The sequence below is a fragment of the Engraulis encrasicolus genome, chromosome 18, assembly GCF_034702125.1.
Source record: "Engraulis encrasicolus isolate BLACKSEA-1 chromosome 18, IST_EnEncr_1.0, whole genome shotgun sequence".
In the NCBI taxonomy this organism is placed as follows: domain Eukaryota; kingdom Metazoa; phylum Chordata; class Actinopteri; order Clupeiformes; family Engraulidae; genus Engraulis; species Engraulis encrasicolus.
Window position 1 is genome coordinate 40,628,546 of NC_085874.1, and position 17,500 is coordinate 40,646,045.

A 17,500-nucleotide genomic window follows, 5' to 3' on the forward strand; every position below is an offset into this window, starting at 1 on the left:
GGGGGGGCCCCAGCGTGGGCACGGCGGTGGCAGATTTGGCCGGGGTGGACGTCGGAGACGCGTTATTGGTCGGAGAGCCCTGGGATATTGAAATACACTTGTCATCATGGGGCCGCAAGCAGGCAAGGGAGGACGGGAGTTAGGATATTACAAAGAACCCTATCGGTTAATCCCATTACACCCCAGGCTTAGCCCTACGCCTTTCCCCTTCCCCTCCGTTTGGCACGTGTAGGGGTAGTGGCATCTCGATTCACGTTCAGACAGAGAGGTAGGGGTACGGCGAAGGGCTTTCCACCGCTCCGCACATTTTTCGAAATTATCTGACATCAGACCCCATGATGGAGGGCTACGACAGATTTCCCTGAATGCATTGCTAATGCCGTCAAAAATTGGCGGCAAGCCGCGGCATTCGTTTAAGTATTAAGTTTAAGTATTTTTGCCGCAATTGACGGTTTTTAAAGTGGTAATAATTATTCCATTGTACTAAGTTTAACATTGTCTTAATGTGTGATGGCCCTTTTTTCCGTGAAACGCATGTGAAAAAAAAACGTTATTAACGTCAACCGAATGCATGGAATCAGTGACAGCTGTGAGTATCATTACGTGATTGTTGAAGGGGTATCTCATTCATAGGGGTTGCTTTTCAAGCCCTACACCTTGTGGCTTCATTTGAAAGCACGAGGGGCAAGAGGAAGGCGTAGGGGTAGGGGTAGAGATTAGTAATGGGAAAGGCCCTTAGTATACGAGATATACAGGTACAGTGAATGAAGATGTCACTGTGTCTAGACATTCATATGAATCTTTCTTCTTTTTATGGTAATAACTACAAAGGAAAACCATTCAAAAACATTCCATAGTGGGTCCATTGGGGGTTATCAGCCTCTTATAGCACATTCCATGCAAATTATACAGTATCAGCCCATGATACAGTCACTAGACTTATAGTGAGTCATTGGTATCAGCTCAATGTACTTCACTGATTGGCAGATGATGAGCACAGAACATTCAATCGAAGAACTGTAACATTAAACAAAGGAAGGAAAGAAGGAATGCTAACATGAAATGTATCTCTACACTATAGATGGATCAAGTTAAGCTCACCTTTGTTGGAGACCTACAAAAAGGAGAGAAGGAAATAGAATGTGTTAGGCTCAAACACCAGTCAGTCACATTGTACAGCTTCTCTGTGATGTATTACAATTTTTTTGCAACTGCTTACACACAAAAAAGTTATGTATGACACTATTCTAAAATGTAGCACTTAACAACTACTCTGTCTCAAGGTGGCGAAACGCAGTACTAATTCCCAGTCTCTGCAGCTAGACAGTGCAAGTCAACACACACCGCATCTTGCATTCTTCTGAAAAGTGCTGAGGTTTTCAAAACTGTCTTTCCTTTTTGGTGGTGAAAGAAGTTGTTTTCCATGTTGCATGATCAGTAGTCTACTTTGTAGTTTATGTGCATAGTTTTGGTGTAAAAACCCAGCAAGTGAGGAAAACGTGTGTAAGCAGTTGTGAAAGAAACAGATAAGTCAAGCAGTTATGGCAATGTCTAAACTCACCCTTCACTGAAGATCCAATTGTGCATCATGCCACAGACCCCCAGGCAGACAGACACATAGAGGAGAAAAACAATTAATACAAAGAAGGAAAAAACATTTTGTCATTTCCAAACGCATAGCACACAGCAACAGTATCATTTTGCACAGCCTACACAGGTTCAGTTTAAACTAAATGTTTAAAGGGTTTAAAATATCAGTTTAACAAGATAGATAACAAGATAACAAGTTAGAATTGCAAGGCAGACGTCGTAGAGTCTCTATAACAACACATTGTGTTAAATATTCCAGCATTAACTACAGTATTGCTCCATAGTCATACTTTCTTTGCAGGTGAGGGTGAAACAGCTTAAGCTGTGTGGCTTGGTTTGAAAATATGCACTATTTCTAACATCTAATCTTACAATTATTTTTCAACATGTTCTTACACACACCAATGTGGGTATTGATTGACTATCTGTCTGTATTGTATGTGCAATAACATCTGGTATCCCTGCTAACCACTTCCTAAAGAGGTCATAGTCCATATAGAAGCCATCCCATGAAGCTAAACTCACTTCAGTTTCTTCAAATCCTTGTAAAGTACTTTGCAGTACTTTGTACTTTATTTAAGTTTGTTTAATTTTCAAAGTGTCATAGAATTTATAGACCTCATTATATCCCCGAAACGCGGAGCGTCGGGGATGTAATGGTTTTGCGTGCGCCGCCGCCGCTGCGTCCGCCGCGTAAGGTCTTTCGTGTTAACGCGATAACTTTTGAACGGATGTTTGGATTTGTCCCAGATTTTTTTGGGTGAATGCTCTAGGGCAGGTTCATGAACTGATTCGAGTTTGGAGGTCAACACTTTCAAGATGGCTGAATTCAAGATGGCCGAATTTTTGTTTGGTCCATAACTTCTGACCAGGTGGATGGATTTGTCCCAGATTTGGTGTGTGAATGCTCTAGGGCAGGTTCATGAACTGCTTCGAGTTGGGAGGTCAACACTTTCAAGATGGCTGAATTCAAGATGGCAGAATTATTGTTTGGCCCATAACTACTGACCGGGTGGATGGATTTGTCCCAGATTTTGTGTGTGAATGCCCTAGGGTAGGTTCATGAACTGATTCGAGTTTGGAAGACAACACTTTCAAAATGGCGGAATTTTCATTTGGCCCATAACTTCTGACTGGGTGGATTGATTTGCCCGGTAACACCTTATTTTAATGGTTCACCATTTCAGTGAATCTACCATATTAGGTACAGTGTAATAACCAATGTAACAATATTTAATACCATGTAATACTAGTGTAATACTAGTGTAACAATATGCAATATCAGGTACAGTGTAATAACGAGTGTAACAGTATGCAATACCATGTAATATAGTGTAATACCAGTGTAACAATATGCAATACCATGTAATACCACTTATGCAGAAACACATGATGTAAGTAAAAGAAATGGCGGTGTTACACTGGAATTACATTGTCTTCAATATTTTTACACTGGTTATTACACTGTACCTAATGTGGTATATCCACTGAACCATTAAAACAGTATTACCATTTGCCCCATTTTTTGCTTCATTTTCACAATAGCCGTTTGGTTTTAAGCCTATGCACGTCATGTCACGTCTGTATGTATCATATACGTTTACGAAATGGTGGACGGGAGTGGTAGGAATGATGGGGGACTGGAAGTGTCGCGTTTCGGGGATATACCTTAAGCAGTCGAAGGCGACTGCACAGGCAGTCTAGTTTTAAAATGTAGGCCTATATTATATTAATATAATCGCCTGTTTTCAAAAAGATGGGTAACACTTTACAATAATGGTGCATGAATTATAACGGAATAATGTTGGAAGTAATGTATGATTTATGGTGAATTAACACATGATTTATGTACATAGTGATATTTAATCTATCATTAGTTAATAAGGAGTCATGACATGGGTGATGAGGACTTACCATTAAGTAAATGTGGTAGATCAAAGGGAAATTCGTGGTGTGAATTACAAGGTTAACATATCATGTATTAACATGACTGATGAAAATCCTGTCAGATCAACCCAGTCATACATGAATCCAACCTTAGTTAATGTTGCCTCTCCAGCAATAATGAAATAATGTTGTAGTCATTAAATGACACTCAGGATAAAGGTGGTAGCCTAGGCCAGCGGTTCCCAAACTTCCCCGCGCACCCCCTTGTACATTTCATTGTGGCTCGCGCACCCCCTTAGCGAATATTTTGGTGTGCTGATGGCCACGCAAGTATGGATTCACTGTACATTCACTGCACATTATGCACAGTTTTGAATAATCCTCTTTTCCAAGTCTTGGAGTTAAACTGCACTTCAAATGGACCCTTCCAGCATACAATTCACCGTACAATTAAAAACTACTTAAAGTTCATTGATGCTGTATAAAAACTCTCACCATTGCTCTATTCAGCTCGCGCACCACCTTATGGCAGGCTGCGCAACCCCAGGGGTGCACGGACCACAGTTTGGAAAACCTTGGCCTAGCCTACATTTAGGCTACTAGTGTGGATTTCTATGATGACCAGCCGAAATAATCAGCCCATTGCCAATGTGCATAACAATCCTCGCCGTGTGGAGCCAGTCATCTCAACCAGACCTTATGGCAATGGGCAACTTCAGAGAAGCTACAGAGCATTGTCAGGAACAGCGGCTGTGGCGTTCGTAGCTGGGGGTTCGACACTTCCTTCGTCACCTGCGGACTTGAAGCAACCTCTCCAGGCCATCATAGTAGCCTACACCCCCTTCCCGCAAACACAGGGAGTCACGTTTCATTCTTATTACCTGCTCCCGTCTTAATGTAACGTTTCGTTTCCCACTATCTGCATTCTTTTAGCGGCTTATTTAGGGTGTCTCTCGTTCCGATGTGTGGTCATTAGCCAGCCATCACCAACGCCCTGAAGGGAGCCAGCCGAAGGAGTTTCTGTGGCGCTGCAGCGACGACTTCCACATTTAGTCAGTTTTTTTTTTCACGATTTCAATGACCTTACTTCTTTATAATGTATAAACGTATTTCAGTTCAAACCATAACCAAATATAGGCTAGGCTATTATATTAATAGGCCCTTGTGGTAGGCCAAACGCCAAGTCACCACTTCTCAAAACTGATAATCATACTTAGACTACCCAGTGACGTGATTGTGCCCACACATGCATCTGATACCTTCTGGTTATATCAGCCAATGACCAGCCTAATGTTTAGCCTAATACATATCATTGACATCGTAGTATACTATGAATTCATGTTGTCTTTGCCACCCCAAGTAAAGTCATTACATGATCATGTGTGCTCATGATTACTACAATATTCATTCACGTTTTCTTGGCCACCTTAAGTAAAGCCATGACATTATGATAGGTTAACACACTTGTTTTCAGTATAGTAATCATGTGTTAACTTAACACATGATTACTATACTGAAAACAAGTGTGTAATCAACCATTTCTATACAGTCAACTAATCAATCATTAACAACCTTCCCAATCATTAACTCCCCCGCCAAGTGAAGTCACAGCATTATAACACATAACTCATTACATAGGCCTATTTTGATGTAGTGTATTTTCTGAACTTTTAAATACAATCAAAGCACCAAACAGAGAGCAATAACTTTTTATTATTATGAAAGCAAGTCATAGGCCTTCACATATTGTAACACACACACACACACACACACACACACACACACACACACACACACACACACACACACACACACACACACACACACACACACACACACACACACACACACACACACACACACACACAATAAGTGTGGCAGTAACCCCTCTCAAGGTGCTGTGTATGGGCCCCACTGTTTGGATCAACAAACCATCTTGAATGGTTAACAGTGAAGTGAGTGTAGCCAATGGCAGCTAATGCGCCTCTGTATGCTCGCCACTCATCACTGATCAGGGTGGCTCCTGGACGCACATGCTTGACCACAATTGGGATAAGATTCTCCCGTCCTCTTCTCCTCACCAGCCACAGGATGGGACACCTCCGCTCGTTTCTTATCCCTAAAATGCCAAAGACCTATTTTTTTCTTCGCCATGTAGCAGAGGCCCTTCCGCGGTGATACTGTAAAATATACAAACAAAATACAGATATTTTACAGACAGCTCCCGCTAGCCCCCCGCTATATGGAGGTGGTCAGGCTGGTGAGAAAGGGTTTAAGCAAGACGGCGGCGTACGAAAAAATTCCGATCGACAGAAATACCATCTGCAACCAAGCCCCTATTGCGGAGCTTGCAACGGTCAGCCCTGATGATTACATGGAAATTAGGGAGACATATCTTCCTGGTGATAGTTTATTTAACTTCACCAAGGACTGTGCCACACAGTGTGAATCAGGTGGGCACATGCAGGAGATACAGCAACTGAAAAGAAAGGGGGACCTGCTAGATATTTCAAAAAGATGAAAAAAAAAAAAGGTAAGCAGGCAGTCCTTGTTCAGGTTCTAAAAATCATTGTTAATCATTAAGCTGTTCAATTTTCTGCATGTGCCCACCTGAAGGCGAGCTCCGCAATAGGGTGCAAGTGTTCGCAAGTTCTCTCCTTCTGTCTGTCTGTGCTTGTCCTTCTTCCTCTTCTTCTCTCTCTTTTTCCTGTCTCTCTTGTTCCTCTTCTTTCTCTTCCTCTCTGGCTCCGAGTCACTTGAAGAGGAGGTGGAGGAGCTGGAGGTGGAGGAATCGGAGGGTCGAGCTTGTTGGGCAGCTGCTGCGCTGGTGGCGGTTGCAGCCGCTCCCTCCATAGCGGTGGCCTTAAGTTTTAAAGCTGCAAAAAGAGAGGAGCTACTAAATACACAATCCTGAGACATGACCTGACAGCTGATACAGTCGTCAATTCCAATCTCATTTTTTGTCAATTACAGACAGAACATGACACAATACTTTCAATAGCTTTGATATAGCCCCCAACGCAATGTTGCGTAAAATAGGGCGATATTGCCCCCGCCTGCGTTTCTCATCTCCAATTGGCCAATCAGAACTGAGCCATATGGGAGCTGCTGTGGCCAACTAGAGACGAGAAACGCTATACTATACTGTTAAACTAGATAATGAAAACACAGACCAAAATGAAATGCACATTCATGCATGTAAATACTCCATATATGTGAAAAATGGTGGACTGTTCCTTTAACATTAACACTCAACACTTACATATTAACAATTCAGGGAAGCTGAAGAAGGTGGTGTTTGTTTAAATGTGGCTGCCTTCAATATAGGTCTAAAGTGAAGGGGAAAATCCTGGTTTGTGTTCATAGTACGGCCCTTGGAGAACTTTTACGGCCCCTCGGATGAATTTGAATTGGCCCTTCGAATGAGAAAGGTTCCCCACCACTGACGTAGGCTATAGGTTAAGCTTACCCTCTTTCACTCTTCTGTGGTGAGACTGTGCCCATTTTGGGTTGACCTCCACACGCGTCTGTAGCACAGCACACAGGATTGCAGGACACAGCATCCTGCAGGACACTACAAAAAAAAAACAAAAAAAAAAACAAGGGGAATGAATAAATTACCTGACCAGTTATTAAACAAATGAAAATTGATGTGCCAGAGCTGTGGTAAAAGTAACCTTGGGTCCAAATCATCTAGGCCTAGGGTGTGTGTGTGTGTGTGTGTGTGTGTGTGTGTGTGTGTGTGGTAAATCCAGTGTTCACATTATTCAGATATGATAATTAATTCATTCATTCATTCATTTTAACTGACATTAGTACATACCCATATCAGTGCCATTTCACCCTGCCAAGACACTGGACCTGGGTCTATTGGAGCTCTCTGCTCAGGGTGTCCTCATTATACTGCAGCAGGCACTGTTGTTTCTATAGTTCCTAGAAGCGAGACAAATAAATAAATACTTAACCATGCACCTCATATTGACATAGCAAATATGTCAATAAGCAAGACCTATTGAGCCCAACAGGGATAATCTTACACTATATCAGTTTTCTGTGGTCTCTTGTAAGATTGGCCCATCACCATTCTGCAGGTCACTACCGTCTCCCTGCCAGGATCTGTAGGATGTAAGAAAATAAATCAAAACATAGCAATGCACAGCATTGATTACTTATCTATAAAGTAGCACAAGTCATATTGACAATGTAGGCCAGGGGTGGGGAACCTATGTCTCTAGGGCCGTTTGCGACCCTTGAGGCAGTTTTATCTGGCCCCCCGATATAATTTTAATGCTATTCAGCTTCACATGAAATATGACATATTTTGTAATGGAATCTTAGAAAATACATTTGCAATACAATTAAGTTATATTCAGGGAACCTGAAGAAGGTGGTGTTTGTTTAAATGTGGCTGCCTTCAATATAGGCCTAAAGTGAAAGGGAAAATCCTGGTTTGTGTTCATAGTACGGCCCTTGGAGGACTTTTACGGCCCCTCGGATGAATTTGAGGCGGCCCTTCGAATGAGAAACGTTCCCCGACCCTGACGTAGGCTATAGGTTAAGCTTACCCTCTTTCACTCTTCTGCGGTGAGACTGTGCCCATTTTGGGTTGACCTCCACATGCGTCTGTAGCACAGTACACAGGATTGCAGGACACAGCATCCTGCAGGACACTTCAAAATCAAGGATAACGAATAAATGACCTGTCCAGTTCTATAAAAAAGAATACCCTGAAAAAGAACACCCTGTTGTTTCTACAGCTCCTAGAAGCGAGACAAATAAATTAAATACTTTGCCATGCACCTCATATTGACATGTATCAATGAGCAAGTCATATTGGTCACAAAGAAGTTAATCTTACATTCTTTCAGTCTTCTATGGCGAGTTAGGCCTTCAGGTGACTCGTCTTCGCCATATTATGAGACAGCAGCCTGTGAAAACATGGTAAATAGAATAACCCATTAACCTTGGGTCCTAATATAATACATGGACATAAACTAGCCTACATTATTTAGACAAGGTCAGTAGACCTCCACGTGAAACAATAAGAAAAAGTGACCATACATAATTTCAATTTCTTGAAGAGGCCATCTACACATATTTGTGCAACAAGTGCTGTTTTGAGGACCCATACTTTTTAAGGACAGGTTGCCTACTGTTTGCAAATGGCAGGGTATTTCACATTGATTTCGGGGTGGCGTGCTCAACTTGACCACTCTGGTCGACATTGAGCTCGCGCTGATACATTGGGCTCGCGTTACTGAGAACGATTCCCTGATTGACGCTCCCAACGCAGGACGCTCCCCTGTCGGCTCGCTCCCACTAGCCAGACTATCGGTCCCACCGCCATATAACGGAGCTAGTTATCTTTTTGATGTTAGTTTTTTTGTTTCTAACCCTAACCCTAACCTTGACCCTAAACCTAACCCTAAATTGCTTGTATGTGGCAGTGTATGATAATACGTGAAATATAATCGGGTGGGACTACACGTCCGGGAGTGATAGAAACACCTGGGACTGCACGTCCGGGAGCTATCTCAGTTGGGAGTGTCCATCTACCACCGTTTCAAAGTAGCATGGAACTAAATTATATCCCACCTTTGACTTGATTTTACGCCGGTGGGTCTTGGAACCCCTGTGTGACTGCCTAGGTTTCAGGATAGAGAAAGTAAAACAAAAATCACTGAGTAAAATCGATGGGGGACAAAAACGTCGCTACTTGAGGAAAAATAGCATTACTACAGGGATGTTAGCTACTCGATACATAGTAGTGACGCTACGACCAAGCTACTAGAGAATGTAATTAAATTAGTCGCTTCGCTACTGCCCAGCACTGAAAACCAACATACCCAGACGGCACACCAGTCTTTCCAACGTCGCCTATGCATTTTTGCCGCTGTAAAATACATTGGCAAGGCGTCTAAGCGTTAGTTCATCAGCGAAATACCGGGCAGACGTGAAAAATGAGCAGTGCCCAGAATCTAGTTGATGAGCTAACGCAATAGCATGCTAACGGTAGCCTTTGTCTATCTTTAGGCAGGGGAAAGGCAACTGAGAACGAGCAATGTCAAACAATTTACCATCAACAAGTATACTTAACATATTCACCGTTTCACCACAGCATTTTGTCATTACGATGCTCGCAAGTCATCAGAATTTACTAGCGTACAGCAGCAACTAGTGTAGTCACATTGAGGGGACTTGAGCTACCAGCTATGTAAAACGGCTGTGCCATAACTTAGCAATGGCGGATCTGTGTTCAGAGGAGCTATTCAATCGCTCTTGAGTACTGAAACTTTAAACCACAGTTGAGTAAAATGTACTTACATGTATATGACGCCCATTTTCCGTTGGTATGTGAGGAACTTTTCCCCCATATCGCCAAGAAACTTGTAAACCACACAGACAACGCGTGGTTCTGTTCAATCAGGAAGGTGATGTTGACCGCGGCTGATGGCTTCTTTGTGGCTTGTGTGTGGAATTCGCATTGTGCCAATTAGTTTTACTGCCACCTAAAGGCTTGGTGTAGAACTAATTTAACCAGAGACGGTCTATTTTCAACTAACTTGAACAATCCTTGCTTTAGTTCAGAATACCATTTAAAAAAAAACAGAGTGGCCAAGCACATTGATGTTTTTCCTCAAAAGCAGCAGAGGAACCTTTTTAATTCGAAGGGTCACTTCAAAATGTAGGCCTATGTCCAAGAAAGATCATTCAGATGATTCTATTTTGATAGCCTATTCTGTAGGTTCATTTAAATGTTTATAGCACAGATCGAATTGTTTGATCAACTTAATTTCTGAGCTTATAGTATCATAATAAAATGTACTGACAGCAAAGCTGTGGCTAGTAGAAAGGTTTATGCAGGGGTGGGGAACCTTTTTCATTCGAGGGGCCACTTCAAATTCCTACCATGGTCATAAAATCCTCCGGGGGCCGTACTATGAACACAAATCAGGACAGTCCCCACCTTTTCTAGGTCCCCTGAATATAACTTAATTGCATTGGAAATGTAATTTCTAAGATTCCTTTAGGCCTGCAAAATAGTCATAGGCCTATTTCATGTGAAGTTGCAAAACATTATAATGATATCAGGGGCCGGATAAAACCGCCTCAAGGGCCCTCGAGACATAGGTTCCCTACCCCTGGTTTAATGGTTAGTGATTCTGAAAAACACCACTGGGCAGCGTGAAAAAACATACACACACACAGACACACACATTTTAGTAAAAGGCCAAAAAATGCCCTTGGGCCCCCAACAATCCCGTTGCCTAGGGACCCCAAAATCCTAGAAACAGGCCTGCCGACCCCCCACTCCCTCCCACCCACCTGACCTCACCCCACCCCACCCCACTTGAAATTGACTGGGGCAGCTCCCGACCTGATCACTGGCATTTACATATTAAAGGCTCTTCTAAGAAAGGGATGGGAGGGGGGCATGGGGGAGCCGCAAATGCTGTGGCTTGAGGTATGAGGCAATTTAAGGTGCAAAACTCATCCACAAATTCCTCTTTTCATGCAGTGTCCCATATCAGCCAAAAAGTTAATCATAATTTACATAGTTACTCATAAATTGAACAGAATAACTATGCAGTTGTTATTTATTTAGTAAGGTGCCATTTCCACGTAGCAGGATAATTTTACATGTGGATATTTTGTTCTCCTTTTTAAGCGGAAACACGACAAAATAGTTTTTTTTTTGAGGCAGGTTTTTTGATATGGCTACATGGAGATAGAAGGCCAATACCAATGCTTTTTCAGAAATAGTACAATACGTGGAAGCGGTTTCTAAATTCCTTTTTAAGCAGAAACACGACAAAATTGATTTTTTTTTAGGCAGGTTTTTTGATATGGCTACGTGGAGATAGAAGGCCAATACCAATGCTTTTTCAGAAATAGTACAATACGTGGAAGCGGTTTCTAAATTCATCCTCACTGTTGTCCTAGTTTTCTAGGCTCATTGGTGGTGTTAATGTGCATAGGCATGGTGTGATGTGACGGTGGAAAAAGGAATGGATTGGGGGGGGGGAATCAGTTTATTTTCTCGTTGAGGACCCAGTGGCAGCAGAGGGGTTGAAGTACAGGGGTAGTAATGTCAGCATCTGAAACAGCACAGAAACAAGAGACAAACAGTACATAAAATGTAAAAAAAAAAACAAAAACAAAAAAAAACAGCGACACTGCATACCAACCATTGACACACAGCTGCACATATATTATAAAAGTATCCAGTGAGGCTCATGAACTGACCTGTGGTGAGAGTGAGTGTCAAATGTTTATGTTAAAAAGCATCATGAGATTAACTTACAGTTTGAGGATCTCTTCTGACCCCTGTAACGGTAGATTCTTCTCAGGCCCATGACCTGAAGACGTGGGCTCATGGACTGACCTGTGACAAGAGCTAGAAAGTCAAATGTCTGAAGTGTCACCGTCTACAGGCTCTTCCTACAGCAGGGGTGGGGAACCTATGTCTCAAGGGCCGTTTCACCGGGCCCCCCGACATAATTTCAATGTTATGCAGCTTCACATGAAATAAAACACATTTTGTAAATGAATCTTAGGAATGACATTTGCAATACAATTAAGTTATATTCAGGTGACAAAGAGAAGGTGGGGTCTGTTTTGAAGCTGGCTGCCTTCAATATAGGCCTTACCTGCCTGTGGATGAAAAGTCTATCATCTATATTGACCCTTTTAATTTAAAAGTGTACTCGCTACTCTGTGGTATTTTTTATACAGTCAAGGATAAGTGGGGCAGTCATTGGTAAGCGGTTAGGGTGTCCTGTAGCCCAGGGCTGAACAACCCAAAGGTTGCTGGTTCATCTCCCAGCCCGCCAGGTTGGTGGAGGGAGTAATTAACCAGTGCTCTCTCCACCATCCTCCATGACTGAGGTACCCCAAGTATGGTACCTTCCCGCCACACTGCAACATACTGCTCCCTTGGGATGCCAATGTAGGCTGCACCCTTGCACAGGTGAGGCATAAAATGCAATTTCGTTGTGTGCAGTGTATACTTGTGTGCTGTGTCACAATGGCAAAGGTGGGCTTTCACTTATATACACCTAGAGATTTTTTCCCCTGAGTCCAATGTTTTTAAAACAGTTGAAACATGAACATTTCCAGTCAATATTTACAATGGAATAGTAGACCTCTGTGTCATATTCCCAAGGAATGGTAGCATCGCATCTGCTGTGCTGTGCTGAGTCAAAGTAATTCATAAGCCTACTGGTTGTGTTTTCCCTGCCCATTCACAACTTTGATGGCCTGCAATTTATTCAGATGTGTTCTACAACTTTTTGATGAAACTTCCATTTTACATTTGATACCACAAACTAGGCTTACTTGTTGTGCTGTGTGGATTTTTGTTGAGCAGGGATCTCACTTACCAATTAGCATGTTTTCCTCTTGTTACCAGCATCAGTCTGAACCTGACTGGACACCTGTGCACTTCACTATATGTGAACTCTGAGGGCAAGTGTAGAAGCCTGGCAAATAAAGACAGGAATAAGTCGGTCTCAGTATCACTGTGCAACTACATTCACAATGTAATATGTTGGTTGAATACTGTCCATCACAATTTAATATTATGGTTTACATTTCGGCATACAACTTTCACAATGCCATATTAGTTACATTTAGCTAGCTAGTGTCCTATTTGGTAAGGACATGTACAAGTGATGTAGGCTGTACAGCAGGGGTGGGCAACTTTCATTATAAGGTGGGCCAACATTTTTAATTACCACAATCAGTGGGCCACATCACCACGCACTTGAATTTACAAAAGGATACTTCACTTTTTCTTTATTTATACCTGAATGCTTACACTATTGATTTATAGGGGGTTAAAAACTGTCCTGCGCCCGAGCCTCCAGTTGCCCATCCCTGCTGTACAGTATCCTAACAGCAAGGCTCTCGTAGTATTTCAAATAATGGTCTATATAAAAACTGGTTATAATAGGTACAGTGCAGCATAAACAGGGTTGAGGGGGTGGTTTCTTTTATTTCGTTGTACCTACCGAGTAGTTTAGCCAATGTCTGTGTGACACGTTCATGCTGCCACCTCCACAGCATCCTCTTCACAACCGCAGGGGCAAAGCATCCTTTTTCAGTCCAAGATATAGACTAGAAAATGAGTGACAGCATCACAATCAGGTATGCAAGTGTAGTGGACCCCCCATTTTTGTCTTTTTGTTATTCCCTTATTCTCACTCCCTGTCTTTTTGTTGTCCTGTCAGAAGTTGTCTTTTAGTTTAATTATGCTGTTGCACGTTTTCGCCAATAGATGGCATCATAGGACCAGCAATGAGTGCAGAGACCCTCTCTGGTGCAGTAGCCAGTGACTTCGGTCACATAAGAAGAACGAAACGTGGAAGTGACAGGCTTTGTTATGATACAGAAGGCAGTGGTGTCAGCTGTACAGTTATGCTGAGGAAAATGTAAATAAATAACGAACTCTACACACTTGAGGATCTTATTTATTAAGTGTTCAACATAAGCATTCACGCAATAATGCCACCAGGTCACATTTAAGATTTAACTAGGAGTATTTTGTTATGGATCTTATGTAGTGATAGACTTACCATTTCTTGTTCTGGCATATCTGGCCTATTCCCAAGAGAAGGCTGATGTCCCTGTCTGTTGATCTGATTTTGACGTCGGCAAGATGCTTCGTGCTGTCTGGGTTTCAAACCTAGTGGTGAAATGACAAGGGATTTTATGTAAACAAAATGCGTATTTCTGTACATACAGTAAACAGATCTAAGAAGTTCCCAGAGCACCCTACGATAGCTGGCATGGTTGGCACAAAGACCCAAAGAGCAAAATTGTCCCAAGATTGTCTTCCAAACAATTCCACTCCAAACATTTTCCTTCTGAAATAAACAATGTCCATATCCAATCAAACCTCAGTAGGCAGCTATCTCGTCAGGGGTAGCATGTCATTTTTCCGACGCCTCTTTGGTCCGACGCGTCAATATTCCGAAAATTTCCCCTTGATCCTACAGCCCACTAACTCGAAATAATTAAATTAAACCCTTTGCTCCGACAGCTCAATGTTCCGACCAATGGCTGTTTGGGGTTGGCTATCATCCCAGGTCGTATGTCCTGCTTTTCCCGGTGCCAAGTAGACTTCAGCTGCATGCGCTGCGACGAGCACATAGATGCCGTCTGAGTTCGTCTAGCTGTGCCCTTACCAAAACCACCCCTAAACATAACCTGTCATTAATGCAATGTTGCCAAGTTGCCAAATTGTGCCCTACCCAAAACCATTCCTAACCCAAACCTGTCTAATGCAATGTTTCTGAGTTTTAAATTTGTGCCTTGACCAAAACTTTCCCTAAACCTAACCTGTCACAGACAGCATGACCACTGCACAGGCTGTCAGACTCTGAGATGACGGTGATCTGAAGCAGCTTTTGGTCAGAACACTGGACTGTCGGGACAAAAGGTTTAATTTTATTGGTAAAAAGTTATCTGAGAGTAAGTGCTGTAGGATCAATGGGAAATGTTCGGAACATTGACGCATAGGGACAATGGGGCGTCGGAAAAATGAGCAGACCCCCTCGTCAGGTCGGCCTTACCATAGACACATCTAAGCTTATGGGCCTTACGAGTGGCCCGTAAATTTACAATCTCAAACGTCATCACCGTATAAGCCATGGCACAACACAAGCGTTTTTTTGAGAATACAATATATCTTGGCACGTTTGCGCTAGTTATCTGAACACTGATCGTTAACGAATGGCCGAAATAGTGTAGAGCTAGCTGTCATTTATGTTGTGCTAGCTAGGGTCAAGTCGTCTCATCCAAACTAGCCACAGTAGGGTAGGGGGGGGGTTACGCTTCAAATGAACGTGAATGACTCAAAACTTAAGAAATATGTTGTTAGAATGTACCGTATACAAGGTTAGTCTATGAGGTTAAATAGTTTTCTAACATATACATATTTTATATCCCAGTTACGTACCTTATCTTCTGCACGAATCCAGGCCTCCTGTTTCATTGGGCACAATCACGTCACTGGGTAGAACTAGTCTAAGTATGATTATCAGTTTTGAGAAGTGGTGACTTGGCGTTTGGCCTACCACAAGGGTCTTATCATTCTCTAATTGTAAGCTAGCCTATTAATATAATAGCCTATATTTGGTTACGGTTTGAACTGAAATACGTTTATACATTATAAAGAAGTAAGGTCATTGAAATCGTGAAAAAAAAACTGACTAAATGTGGAAGTCGTCGCTGCAGCGCCACAGAAACTCCTTCGGCTGGCTCCCTTCAGGGCGTTGGTGATGGCTGGCTAATGACCACACATCGGAACGAGAGACACCTTAAATAAGCCGCTAAAAGAATGCTATGGTGGGAAACGAAACGTTACATTAAGACGGGAGCAGGTAATAAGAATGAAACGTGACTCCCTGTGTTTGCGGGGAGGGGGTGTAGGCTACTATGATGGCCTGGGGAGGTTGCTTCAAGGCGCAGTCTGCAGGTGACGAAGGAAGTGTCGAACGCCACAGCCGCTGTTCCTGACAATGCTCTGTAGCTTCTCTGAAGTTGCCCATTGCCTGGTTGAGATGACTGGCTCCACGAGGATTGTTATGCACATTGGCAATGGGCTGATTATTTCGGCTGGTCATAGAAATCCACACTAGTAGCCTAAACATAGGCTAGGCCAGGGTTTCCCAAACTGTGGTCCGTGCACCCCTGGGGTTGCGCAGCCTGCCATAAGGGGGTGCCCGAGCTGAATAGAGCAATGGTGAGAGTTTTTTATACAGCATCAATGAACTTTAAGTAGTTTTTAATTGTATGCTGGAAGGGTCCATTTGAAGTGCAGTTTAACTCCAGAACTTGGAAAAGAGGATTATTCAAAACTGTGCATAATGTGCATGAATGCACAGTGAATCCATACTTGCGTGGCCATCAGCACACCAAAATATTCGCTAAGGGGGTGCGCGAGCCACAATGAAATGTACAAGGGGGTGCGCGGGGAAAAAGTTTGGGAACCGCTTAGCCTGAGTGTCATTTAATGACTACAACATTATTCCATTATTGCTGGAAAGGCAACATTAACTAAGGTTGGATTCATGTATGACTGGGTTGATCTGACAGGATTTTCATCAGCCATGTTAATACATGATATGTTAACCTTGTAATTCACACCACGAATTTCCCTCTGATATACCACATTTACTTAATGGTGAGTCCTCATCACTCATGTCATGACTCCTTATTAACTAATGATAGATTAAATATCACTATGTACATAAATCATGTGTTAATTCACCATAAATCATACATTACTTCCAACATTATTCCGTTATAATTCATGCACCATTATTGTAAAGTGTTACCAAAAGATGTCTCAAGTCAGGGATGCCAAGCTCAGGCCCAGGGGTCAAATCTGGCCACCGGAGTCATTTTATTTGGTCCGCGAGATCATTTCAAATGTGTATTATCATTGGCCCACAAACACGTACACCCTTAATATATACCTATAGCGTGATAAGACATGAACATGAAGCTTAGCGTGTCACCGTATTACATGTGGGCCCAGACCAGTGAAAGAGCTCACACTCACACGCAACAGAATAGGTGCACATTTGAACTATGATGGTAATATGTTGGTGAAATCTTAATACAAATATTATGTGTGTGTGAGTATGCAGTTTTTAAATAAATATTGAGTATGGCCAGTGGCTGTGCTCCAGATTTAGATTTTGGTCCTCAATCAATTTGAGTTTGACACCTCTGTCTTAAGTCTACGCTATGGGACCTGCAAGTCACTGAATTGATACACACTGGATTACCAACAGAAGTTTGTGTGACTCGTGCTGTGAACATTGCCTCGCCCAGAATGGATGTACTGGATGAAAATGTGAATTTAAAAAAACAAACACCTTCTTTACAATGATTTAAAGTCTGTATAGATTATTTTGAGACACTGTATGTGAGAAAACAGAACGTACCCTTTCTTTCCTTTCTCCCCTTCCAAACTGTTCATATGTGTCTCCAGAGACTCAAGGATGCTGCT

General features: G+C 42.4%; 1 protein-coding gene and 2 long non-coding RNA genes across 5 annotated transcripts in view; all 3 read right to left on the bottom strand.

Annotated features, from left to right (window-relative positions):
• snap91b (synaptosome associated protein 91b) overlaps positions 1 to 17,500 on the bottom strand; it is an 85,996-nt gene that overhangs the window by 27,177 nt on the left and 41,319 nt on the right. The window contains exons 10-12 of the mRNA XM_063223625.1: positions 17,436 to 17,500; positions 1,102 to 1,114; positions 1 to 79 (exon numbers count right to left, since the gene is read on the bottom strand). The exon at positions 1 to 79 is cut by the window's left edge and continues 61 nt beyond it; the exon at positions 17,436 to 17,500 is cut by the window's right edge and continues 6 nt beyond it. Of these exons, the coding sequence (XP_063079695.1) occupies positions 1 to 79; positions 1,102 to 1,114; positions 17,436 to 17,500 (157 nt within the window). The remainder of the gene's footprint in view (positions 80 to 1,101; positions 1,115 to 17,435) is intronic.
• LOC134469400 (uncharacterized) lies at positions 5,173 to 10,426 on the bottom strand. 2 transcript variants are annotated; one of them, XR_010038980.1, is made up of 9 exons: positions 9,802 to 10,426; positions 9,073 to 9,121; positions 8,336 to 8,405; positions 8,043 to 8,147; positions 7,515 to 7,593; positions 7,301 to 7,410; positions 6,947 to 7,051; positions 6,088 to 6,353; positions 5,173 to 5,657 (listed from the first exon to the last, which is right to left on the bottom strand). It is a non-coding gene; the product is annotated as an uncharacterized LOC134469400 (long non-coding RNA). The 2 variants fall into 2 exon arrangements; XR_010038981.1 differs by lacking the exon at positions 9,073 to 9,121.
• Positions 11,316 to 14,364, bottom strand: LOC134469401 (uncharacterized). Of its 2 annotated transcripts, XR_010038983.1 has the most exons (5): positions 14,055 to 14,364; positions 13,491 to 13,596; positions 12,861 to 12,959; positions 11,783 to 11,863; positions 11,316 to 11,576 (listed from the first exon to the last, which is right to left on the bottom strand). It is a non-coding gene; the product is annotated as an uncharacterized LOC134469401 (long non-coding RNA). The 2 variants fall into 2 exon arrangements; XR_010038982.1 differs by having other exon boundaries at positions 13,491 to 14,364.